Source organism: Chenopodium quinoa, unplaced genomic scaffold (genome assembly GCF_001683475.1).
Source record: "Chenopodium quinoa cultivar QQ74 unplaced genomic scaffold, ASM168347v1, whole genome shotgun sequence".
NCBI lineage: Eukaryota > Viridiplantae > Streptophyta > Magnoliopsida > Caryophyllales > Amaranthaceae > Chenopodium > Chenopodium quinoa.
In genome coordinates this window covers 2,538,462-2,550,135 of record NW_018743920.1, presented here as the reverse complement: position 1 = coordinate 2,550,135, position 11,674 = coordinate 2,538,462, and the positions used below count along the sequence as shown (strand labels likewise).

Below are 11,674 nucleotides of genomic sequence, written 5' to 3'. Positions count from 1 at the left end.
TATTTCACGTAAACTTTAACTAGTAATATATTTAATTATCATCAACTATAACTTATGACAATTGAATATTAATAATCTATTCATTAAGACGATTCCGATAAATATCCACAAGATTACATTTTTTCTTATGTATAGTTCACAAACATTGGTCTAAGTATGTTTAATGAATATTGCCAAAATCTCTAATGGGACACTTAAAAATAATGGAGGAAGTATAAGAAAATACTAGTAATCCTCTTCTTTTGAATGTTTTAAGGTGATGTTTGGTAAGAAAATATGAAAAATGAAAAATCTGAGAAATTGTAATTTAATAGAGTTGATTAGTTAATAGAAAATTGGTGGAATGAGAGAAGTAGAAAACATGTACCATAAATTTTCACTTCCCTCAAAATTTTAAAACTTAATTACCAAATAGAAATTTTTATGAAAAGTTAATTCCTATAAATTCCCAAGTCATGTGAATTTCTAATTCCTGTATACACCAAACACCAAAGTAAAAGGTGTAGACTTATTTTAAGAAAATAAAAAGCAATTTTTTGTTTTGTATTTTTTTTTTTTCATACGGAGTACTAAACGCTATACTTCCTCTCTTTATAAGGGTTCAAACATTTACGAATAGAGAGAGTAATTAATACTGGAATACAAGATGGTTATAATTTCTTGGCCGCGCTATTCTTGTGTGATGACAAGTTCAAAGTAATTCATAAAACTCGTGATTGGAAAATAATTCATGAAAATTTTTGTCATTAACAAAACAATTTGCATGGTATGCTCAATGCAGTTAAAGCATAAGGGGATTTGTACACACACATCAAATTGAGCTTGTCATACAAATAAATTGTATACCAAGATTAAAATTTACATGAATTCGTTCACAAAACCACATCGTATGTTCGAATTTACTTGAAAAAAGCAGTAGACTCAACCATTACAGAGTAATATCAGTCTACCCACCATGATCTGCTCTTTTTATATGTGCAACAGCGCAGCAAATGAAGTTAATTCAGTTGGTTCTAGAGAAAGAGTATTGGACAACTACAATCAACTTACCTTGCAGAAATTTAATCAGCTAACTGCGAAACAATATGGACTTGGATTATACCCTCATCGATATTTTCGACTACAAAAGTACACTCATCACCAGGATGAATGCAATTAGCCTTCCTAAATTCTTTCCACCCATTTGCCAAAACCTCAGAGCCTTTTCTCTGATGGTATATAACTGGCCAAAGTCTTTGAAGTGGATCTCGAAGTAATACCAGATTCTGTTCCAAACTATCACCTTGTCTGCATATCTTTAAAGGTAAAGGCTTTGGTAACTCCTGCAGTAGCAATAATGTGTTATGATATATTGCACGACAGGAAGTTAGAGCATAAATATATACTTGTTCATATATACTTCATATTAGTTTTGATATAGGAATGGAAGCAAAGTTCAAAGATTACAAAAGTTTCTCAACTAAACCAAAGTGAAATAACTTAGGGAGCGTTCAGTACACTTGATTCTGAAATCAGGTATGCATAATCCATACATACAGTTGCTTGGTTCAGAAAAATTACACAATTAAAATTAGAATGGTAAACCCTCCAACCCCTCAAGGTATCAACAAATTCCATGTTAGTTTAAGTGAATTTAAAACTTGGTTGTGTACTAGTGTGTAAGATTATGTTTTAATAAGCTTCATTGAAGTCACTTTGAATGATTTGACTGATCTAAGACACAAACTAAACGCCAAAAATAAGTCCAGAACTTTATTGAACTCGGAAAGAATTCCAAAACTTTATAAGTTTATTGCAAGGTCGACAAAGACTTCCATGTTCATCCGTATAAGTAAACATTATGGCAACGAGCAGAAGAAACATTGTAGTAGTAGCAAAGGATCATGAACAATAACAGGAACAGGACAGGACTTAATAATGATCTGTTAGATTTACAAACATTAGAAGTTAATGAAATACTAACGTGAGACTAAGATATGAGGGTTATGAGAAGTCAGCGCTTACAAGGAAAGATTCATTGCCTTGCTGCACTAAACATGTGATTTTGATGTCTTGTGCAGATGGAGTATCACAGAATTCAGGTTCTTCTAGCTTCACAATCATGTCAATACGCCCTTTATTTTTACCCATAGAAGTAGAGTGACTGCCAATGTCTTCTTTCTTAACCTTTTGACCCTTAGTGGTAAACAAGATTTCACTATCCCGCGAAACAATTTTAGCTTCAAGGCCACAAATAATTTTATCAGACTTTGGTTCTGGCTTGTATATCATCAAATCTTTACCTAATCAAGAGAGGAAGTAAATCAGCATCCATTTCGTATAAAGACAGATACATACATTCAAATGTAAGTAATGCCATAACTGTCACAAATAATGATGATAAGGAAAGGAGTGCATAGTTACATACAAGGAGGCTCAACTCACTCAACAGGAGCTGCTGGAGATGAGAATTCAGGTGCATGTGGCAGTGTGACAGATTTCAGCGGCATATAAATGTCTAGAGGCACTTCGGCCCCTGACACAGTATTATTGAGCAGCGGTAAACATTCCTTTCTTGATGCATCTTCTTCATCTATGAAAGAAACAATTGAATAGCTAAAGATGAGCAAGAAGAAACTAAACAACAACAATCCACAAATCAAACTTCAGCTAGGAACTTCTGGAGGAATGTTGCATAAATCCCCTCGTCTTGGAGGTACCAAAACAATCCATTCCAATCCAGGTATAACTGTATCAAGTATAGTTGTGATGATACATATGTGTTCTATCACAATACTTCAAAAGACGATGATGATAAGTTAGATGGTTGTGGTGGTTGGATGTACAGATATTGGTACCTCCAGAAACAAAATTATAATGCATGCTTAAAATATCAATAGATACAAACAAGAGGAACTAACTTGAAGTCTCATTCATAGTTTCAGTTATTTGGAAATTTTCAGGTGAGACCTCTTCGCTTTGATTTTTTTGCAACGCGCTAGGAACTTCAGAACACGTATACTCCATAAGCGTACTTATTTTATCAGCATCAGCTTTATTTCCAGGCATCTCAAAGACGGATAGATCGTATAGATCGATCCTACTGTCTTCACTAGTGCAATTTATGTATTTGTCGCTAATAAACAATGACTCCACCAGAGGATCTGCTGTAGGAACTTCTTCAGGCTGTTTATTGATATTTCCTTCCCTTGAAACATTTACTCTTATCTCAGGCGATTTTTCCACATTATGTACATCAACATTAGGCCCAGTTTCCATGCCAGAATCTAAGCACTTTTTTGCTGGTGTTGATTCCTTATTATGCAGCGAATCACAGGGATCGGTTCTGGTTAATTTAGCTCTCTTGTTCTGATAGTCCATACCACTGTAAATCATTGGCTTCTCACACCCACTTCTACCAAAAATTTGAACAATAAAATTTGATCCCTTGAAATAGTGAAATACCACCAAATCACCCAACTCAATGCCATGATCCACAGAGAAATCATGCCATCCCTTCTCAAATGCAAGAGAGCCATTTACATTAGAAAGATTAACTTTCCATTTTTGCCCTGTTGGATCCTCTAGATAGGTGTATTTGCCTTCCAATGCTATGACAGTTTTGGCAAATCTAGGAGGTACAAACTGCAAATGTAGGGACTATACTGTAATCAAACTGATAAACCCAAAAATGCCGAAAATAGATAAATGCATGTATCAAAACTCAAGGGGAATAGAAAAAGGTAATGTGATCATACCAGTATTTCAGAAAATAGGTTGCCAAACATGACTTTGAAGAATGAGGAAACTATTGGGTAAGGATCATGCATCGTCCTATGGAAAGACGAACAACTACGGGAGCATTCGGCACAAGCCTCCCCTTTGTCACCCATGACTACGTGACTGTAGACTGCAGGACTGACGTCTGCATAAGACGTCATCAACCATCAGATACTCAACAATGTCATAGAAACTACAGGACAGACGGTTAACCAAGTCTGCATAAGACAGTCAGCCATCATAAACGATGTCTGCAGACGGTTAGCCAAGACTGCAGAAGACATTGTTTGATTGTTAAACATCAGAAACTCAACAAATGTCATAGAAACTACTAATAGGACAGACAGTTAGCCAAGTGCAAGTCTGCATAAGACGCCGTCAGCCACCAGAAACTCAGCAATGCCAGAAACTAATTGAACAACAAATCGAGGTGGAACTTCGGTTAATTAGCAACTTAAGCATATACGGAGTACAAACTAACAAAGGATCATCTCCTACAAACATGACATTACTGACATACCATCAGCTAAAAAAAAGAAGTCAGTAATCAGTAAGAAAAACGCATGCATAGAACAGTCAATAAATTGGTTAAACACTTCTCCAACCCACACAACTACGACAAAGATCTAATCCCATCTACATCATTCAAATTTATGACTTACCTAAACACCCCAAATAAGAAAATATGCAAAAAAGAGTCAACTGACTTTACACTTTTCCAGTGAATGAAAAACAAAGAGTGCCAGCAATAAGTATCATTTCCAATTCTAGCAATTGATGTCATTATTATTATTATGGGTAGTATTTTTTATACTTACTACCAGTACCTCAAAATATGCAGTACAAATGTACAATGCAGTAACATGTCAGTTACTGAGTTAATGTAATTACTTTTTACTGCATAAAATCTGCAAAGGAATGCCAAAAGTAGATGTAAAACTAGCACTTCCAACCATATGTATTCAAACCCGTCTCTGAGGAAGGGCGGGAGGGGCGGCAGCCCTGGGCCCAGGGAAAAGAGCTCTGATTTCATAGTTGAATGCTAACATTAAAGTGTTGTGCAATACATTAGCAACCAAATTTGATTCAATTATATCATAATTTTAGGGATATTTGATTCAACTATCTCATAATTTTAGTGATATTTGATATGATGATAACAAATACAAACAACGTACCTAAGAAGCTGCTTCAATGGGGGATACAAGAACTAGATTCAACGGAGAACGGCAACTGCGCTTCAATGGAGAACGTTGAATGCGCGCTTCAGTAGAGCAATTCAATGGGTTGGACGCCTTGGATCCCTATTAAAAGCCATGACCCATGACCCGCCACAGTTATTCATGGGTTAGATCCGTCTAATAAATAAGTGGGTTGAGTCTTTATACGATCGTCCAATTCAGGGGTTGGACAAACCTTTTAAGGGTTTAGAGTAAACCTGGTTTAAAAAGTACGGACTATTAGTTTATTTTTACAATTCCATTTCTCAAATACTATCTTCACACACCAAAAGCTTGTATAATTTGTTTGTAAATTTTTTGTTTTTTTTGTTTTTTTTTTTAATTTTAAAAACGGCTTAAATTACATTAATTAAATTGAGTTTACAACAAACGAAAGGAAAATATAGTAACATAAGTCAGTTACAAGTTATCATGTCTTAAATGTGGTTAGGATGAGTTTTCCTAAAAAAAATGTGGTTAGCATGACTTTTTTGTCGGGACCATTATGGCAAATTAATTGTGTCATGTAAAGTGTGAACTATGCAATTGTATAGGTAGTGTTACCTTTGCGATTTTAACATTAGCTGACGATCACCTACATTTTATTATAAATACAGTTGCAGACTAGCAAGTGTAGAATTGTATGAGTTAGTTAATTATATGAGTTAGTTAGTCATCTGCGTAAAACAGAAAATTATTAGTGAATAACTTTAATAATTAATACTTTTTTTTTTGAAAAAAACCCATTTAGATCAACCGAAGAAATTTCCAAAATGCGATGAGGGATTACATCACTCCACACCCATTGGCCAAACTCCCATGGTTGAAAGTAAGTCAATTTGTGTGCTACATTATTACCCCATTGCTTTACAAAAGACCATGAATATCTAGTAAAATTAGACGAAAATTTAATCTAGAATATCCTTTATAATCAGATGAAAGGAACTGGAGCCATACAAACGCTTCCTCATTGCCTCAATCACCACTAGATTATCACTCTCGATCCCAATGCAGCTCATACCCTTGTGTCTCGCAATCTTCATGCCCCAAAATACCGCTTTCACCTCTGCAATCTTAGTCTCTCATTTTCACTCCACTACACCGTAGCTCCCCAAAGCACCACCCCCTCACTATTCCTACAGACTACACCGAACCTCGTCCCCACCTCCCCTAAAACACCAGCATCAACAATAATTTTAACCACACCAAATGCCGGAGGAGACCTGATTAGGGGATTTTTATCCACCAAGCGCCGTTTGACAAGTGGACCAACCAGGTTCCGCCACGCGTCCTCCACGGACCACTTAAGACACGCCACGTGTCCACCCATGCCAAATGGGACAACCGGCCATCAAGGCCCATTTCAGTCTAGAAGCCCGTTCGGCCCTAGGTTTACCTTAAACCTAGAGAGTTGCACGCTTCCCAAGGCTATAAATACTCGATTAATCCTCATTAATCAGGGGACCGAATAATTTACAGAACACACTAATAACCGGCTGATCTCGCTAGCAAAGCAGATTACCTACATTAAATACTCTCACCTAGAGAGACCTTATTACTTTAATTTCTGTATTAATTACTCCTTAATCAGGTACTAACTTGACCGTTGGAGGCGGAGCTCTCAGGAGTCTCCGTTATTTTGCAGGTACAGGCGTCCGGTTCCAGTCTCGGAATTGTAACTCTCCCGCAGGACATCAGAAAACCCCGAAACATTTGGCGCCGTCTGTGGGGAGAGTACTTCAGAGATGGCATCCAAGTCTGTACCGACCCCAGAAGAGAGGCGTCCCCTAGACGACCCTCAAGTTCAGTCGGACCATGATACCGAAAGTGAATTTGAAGTTGAAACTCATACAGCTCCAGACGGGACCCTAAGGGCCCGCCGTACCCGTCATACTGAAATAAGGGAACGGGAGTATCTTCAAACAGGAAGTGAGCCAGCAGGCGCACCGCTTGCTCGGCAACAGCCGACTGATGGGTCTGCTCCGATCACAAGAAACGAACTCATGACCTTCATGAGGGGATTCAAGGGAGAGATCCAAGAGTTGATCAACAAAAAACCGCCTGCTTCAGTCAAAGAGCAGGCGGCCAAAAAACCTTCCACTTCACTCAAGAGGAAGCCAGTTCAAGGGCGAGAGGCGACTCCCCATCCTAAATCTAAGAAGCGGGAGCCGTCTGCTCTTGATTTCACAAAACTCCGTTATCCTACGGGAAATAGGAAACCGGTTCGTCATATTCAGGCGGACGGGTCAAAGCAAACGTTCACAGATGCTCGGCACCTGCTAGAGCAGAAGAGGAGTGACCGATTATCAGAGTCGGCTTCTACTTCAAATTTTCAGGACAGTTTGCGAAATGCCTCGATGAGGCCAACTCAGTCGTACCATGAGAGTCAGTCAGGCGGCACCTCCCGACAGTCTGGCTTTCATAGTGCGCAGGCGGTACCAAATTTGCCATTTGTGCCGCAACAACAATATTTTATGCAGCCACCTCCATTTGGTGGACCTGCAGCAAAAAACGTCCAACCTATGGACTGGCAGCTACGGCTGCTTAGACTTGGTGAACAGCCGTCGGCCTTCTCCAAGGAAATTACTGAAGCCGCTCAGCCGGCCAAAGTAAAAAATGTTTTAGTAGGCGCCTATGATGGCACTACTAACCCGGAAGACCATCTGATGGCATTCACCAACCTGATGTACCTTCAAGGGTTGGATGATCCCACTTGGTGCAAGTGTTTCCCAGCAACTCTCAAGGGAATTGCACAGCAATGGTTCGGCAACCTGCCGACTGGTTGTGTAAACAGTTTCAGGACGCTTGCTTACTTATTTGCCTCCAACTTTGCAATAAACATCCCTGCGAAGAAAACGACCCTTGATTTGGGAACAATTCAGCAGGGTGAAAAGGAGGGGCTTCGTTCCTACATCAGGCGGTTCAACCTGATGAGAATACAGATTCAAGGGTTACCGGATGAGGTAGCTTATACTGACTTTTTTAGAGGTCTCAAAGACGGGTCTACCTTCAAATTTGATTTAGTTCGAAAAAGGGTGGCGACTCTTCAAGAGGCCTTGATTGAAGCAGAAGCCTATATACAGGCGACTGATCTGTGTACAATGAAACAGTCGGACGGGAGGAGGTTCGACAATAGAGAAGGACGACAGAAACAGTCGTCCAACAAAGATGAAAAAAGAAAAGGGGTCTGGGCGGCTGATTCCTCTAAACAGCCGGCCAAGAAGAAAAAGGAATTCAAACCATACTCCCCAAAGTATGTGTTTAACAAGGATAACCAGTTTATCCTAAAAGAAATAAAGGGACGGCTCTCAATTGAGAAACCGCTCCCCATGAAGGGTTCTGCGAGCAACCGGAACCAAGACAAAATCTGTGCTTATCATGATGACATTGGTCATCACACCAACGACTGCATTAGTCTCATGCGGTACCTAGACCGCTTGGCTGATCAAGGTGATCTTGACACTTATGTCAAGAAATCTACGGGGAATACTTCCTCAAAAAAGCAGTCGGCCAAAAAGAATCAACAGGCCGACAGTTCCGATACTGATGATGCAGTCGTCTACACCATTGCAGGCGGCTTCTCAGGAGGCGGCCCCACTATTAGGGGCAACAAAGATAATATAAGGCGGTTAGATGTAAATTCCGTTCACCAAGAACGACCGTCCAAATATACATTTCCTGAGATTGTCATCACTGAAGAGGATCTAGGAGGAATAAGGGGGCCGCATGACGACCCTCTCGTTATTGAATGTAAAGTGGCCAACCAGAGAGTTGGTCGAATCCTCATAGATACTGGGAGCTCTTCAGATCTCATCAGCAGCAAATGTCTGTCAAAACTGAAATATCAGACGGACTGCATACATCCGGCCTCCCACCCTTTAATAGGGTTTGGAGGAGGAGTCGTCCACCCACTGGGACGAGTTGATCTACCAGTCCGCCTGGGCGAAAAAGGGGAAGGACGACACATGGTAGTCCGATTCCTAGTTGTAGAGGAACTCTCTGCCTACAACATGATTCTGGGTCGCCCAACCCTGAATAGTGCCAAGGCTGTTATAATCCCGTCACTTATGCTGCTTAAGTTTGAAAGGGACAATGGAACAGTCGGCTCCCTAAGGGGAGATCAGAGGATGGCCCGAGAGTGCTATCTCTCGGATGTCAAACCCACTGCTAAGGCCACTGGGTCAAGTGGAGAAAAAACAGACCTTGACAATGTCAAGGAAAGTGCGCCTGTTCAAGAAACAGGCGACAGAAAAAGAAAGGCGTCCCAGACAGAGTCCGCCAGAAAGGCAAGAAAATAGCAATCATTGGCAGAGGACCGGCCGGATGAGTTCCGCCCTCAGCCGGCTGGTGAGCATACGGACCTGATATTAGACGACTCCCGCCCTGACCGAACAGTCAAAGTTGGGACGACTGCTCTGAGAAACCTTGGTGATGACTTTCACAACCTGTTGAAAGAATACAAGGACATCTTTGCATTTGAAGTCCATGAAATGCCAGGCATTAGTCCTGATCTGGCAGTACACAAACTCGCTGTGGATCCGAAAAAGAAGCCGGTACGGCAAAAGAAGCGGAACCATGGTGAAGAAAGAGGTCAGGCGGCCGCCGCCGAAGTCAAAAAATTACTTGATGCAGGGTTCATTCGGCAATGTTACTTCCCAGATTGGGTTGCAAATGTGGTACTTGTTAAAAAGCCGAATGGCACCTGGCGAATGTGTGTAGACTACACAGACTTGAACAAGGCGTGCCCCAAAGACAGTTACCCTCTGCCCAAAATTGATAACCTGGTCGACTCAACAGCCGGCCATGCCTTGATGAGTTTTATGGACGCCTATTCTGGTTTTCATCAAATTCCTTTGTGGAAGAAAGATCAGGAGAAGACGGCCTTCGTCACTGATCAGGGATTATACTGCTATACGGTCATGCCGTTTGGTCTTAAGAATGCCCCGGCTACATTCCAACGAATGATAAACACAGTGTTCTTTGATCAGATTGGGAGAAACGTCGAGGCATACATTGATGATATGATTGTTAAGACTAAACTTCAGAAAGATCATCTGACGGACCTCCGAGAAACTTTCGCCACACTCAGGCGGCACCATGTCATGCTCAATCCCAAGAAATGTGTATTTGGAGTTGAGTCTGGGAAATTTCTCGGATTCCTTATCAACCAGAGAGGAATAGAGGCGAACCCTGAGAAGGTACAGGCGGTCATTGACATGCAGTCGCCTCGTACCGTCCGAGAGGTTCAGAAGTTAACAGGTTGTCTGGCGGCCTTGGGAAGATTTCTAAGCCGATCAGGCGACAAATGCCTATACTTTTTCCAGGCAATTAAGAAAAAGGCAAGGTTTGAATGGGGGCCGGATGCTGAGGCCGCCTTCCAGAAATTAAAGGTTCACTTGCATTCCTTGCCAAGGCTGGTCAGCCCTTTGCCCAAAGAAAATCTCTACATGTACCTGGCCGTCTCTGATCATGCGTTAAGCGCGGTGCTCCTTGCTGAAAGGGACGGCTGTCAACTTCCGGTCTACTTTGTCAGTCACGTACTGAAAAATGCCGAGTTGAGGTATCCCCTAGTGGAGAAATTTGGTCTTGCACTCTTCATGGCTGTTAAAAAATTGAAGCCCTACTTTCTGGCACATGCAGTCGTCGTGTATACCGACCAACCGATCAAGCGGCCCCTTACCACCATGGAGTCCTCCGGACGAATGATCAAATGGGCCATAGAAATGCAGAGTCTCGAAGTTACTTTCGAGCCTAGAAAAGCAGTGAAGGGGCAAGCCTTTGCTGACTTTATTGTAGAGATGACTCGTCCTCCTGACTCTCAAGTTCCAGAACAAGTCTGGAAGGTATATGTGGACGGAAGCTCTACTTCAAACGGTTGTGGAGCAGGCGTCGTATGTCAATCTCCAGAGGGCGACAGGTTCGAGTATGCTCTACGCTTCAGTTTCCAGGCTTCAAACAATGAGGCAGAATATGAAGCTTTACTAGCCGGGATCCGCATGTGTAAGGCGGCCGGGGCAAGGAAAATAGACGCCTGTTCTGATTCACAACTGATAGTGAGTCAGTACAATGGCGAATACGAAGCAACACATCCGGCCATGATCAAATATTTACAGGCGGTCCGACAAGCAGTCGGCTCCCTTGAGGATTTCCATCTGATCCAAGTACCGAGATCAGAAAACAACCAGGCAGATGCACTCTCGAAATTAGCATCATCCGCCTCCTCCGATACTCCTCGAACTGTGTTTTGGGAAGTAATGGAGAAGAGAAGCATCGAGGAAAATCCTATTGGAATTCTAGACAGAAGCTCAACCTGGATGGATTCAATCAGGGCATATCTGACAAACGGTACACTGCCGGATGATCCTCAACAGGCGGCATCACTGAAAAAACGAGCCTCCTGTTTTGAAATGATACAGGGGGAACTGCACAAGAGGGGGCACCTTCAACCTTTCTTAAAGTGTGTTACTCCTGAAAAGGGACGAGAGATACTAGATGATCTTCACTCTGGTTTCTGTGCTTCCCATATAGGTGGTAGGATGCTTGCTCAAAGGGCAAGGCGGCAGGGCTACTTTTGGCCTACTTTGGAAGCAGATGCAATGGAGATGGTGAAAAAATGTGACAAGTGCCAAAGGTTTGGCAAATTAATTCACCGTCCGGCTACTGACCTCACTACCATTCACAGCCCACTACCGTTT

The 11,674-nt window shown here is 41.6% G+C and overlaps 1 protein-coding gene across 2 annotated transcripts; it reads right to left on the bottom strand.

Moving 5' to 3' along the window:
- Positions 1-478: 478 nt before the first annotated feature.
- LOC110687889 (putative B3 domain-containing protein Os03g0621600) lies at positions 479-5,085 on the bottom strand. Of its 2 annotated transcripts, XR_002504479.1 has the most exons (6): positions 4,938-5,085; positions 3,738-3,904; positions 2,901-3,624; positions 2,408-2,572; positions 2,005-2,282; positions 479-1,322 (listed from the first exon to the last, which is right to left on the bottom strand). XR_002504479.1 is itself a non-coding variant. In XM_021864531.1 (5 exons), exons 2-4 carry the CDS (start codon positions 3,870-3,872, stop codon positions 2,421-2,423), a joined length of 1,011 nt encoding a protein of 336 aa, XP_021720223.1. In that variant the 5' UTR covers positions 3,873-3,904; positions 4,938-5,085; the 3' UTR covers positions 1,752-2,282; positions 2,408-2,420. The 2 variants fall into 2 exon arrangements, 1 of the variants encoding a protein (XP_021720223.1); XM_021864531.1 differs by lacking the exon at positions 479-1,322 and having other exon boundaries at positions 1,752-2,282.
- Positions 5,086-11,674: the final 6,589 nt, after the last annotated feature.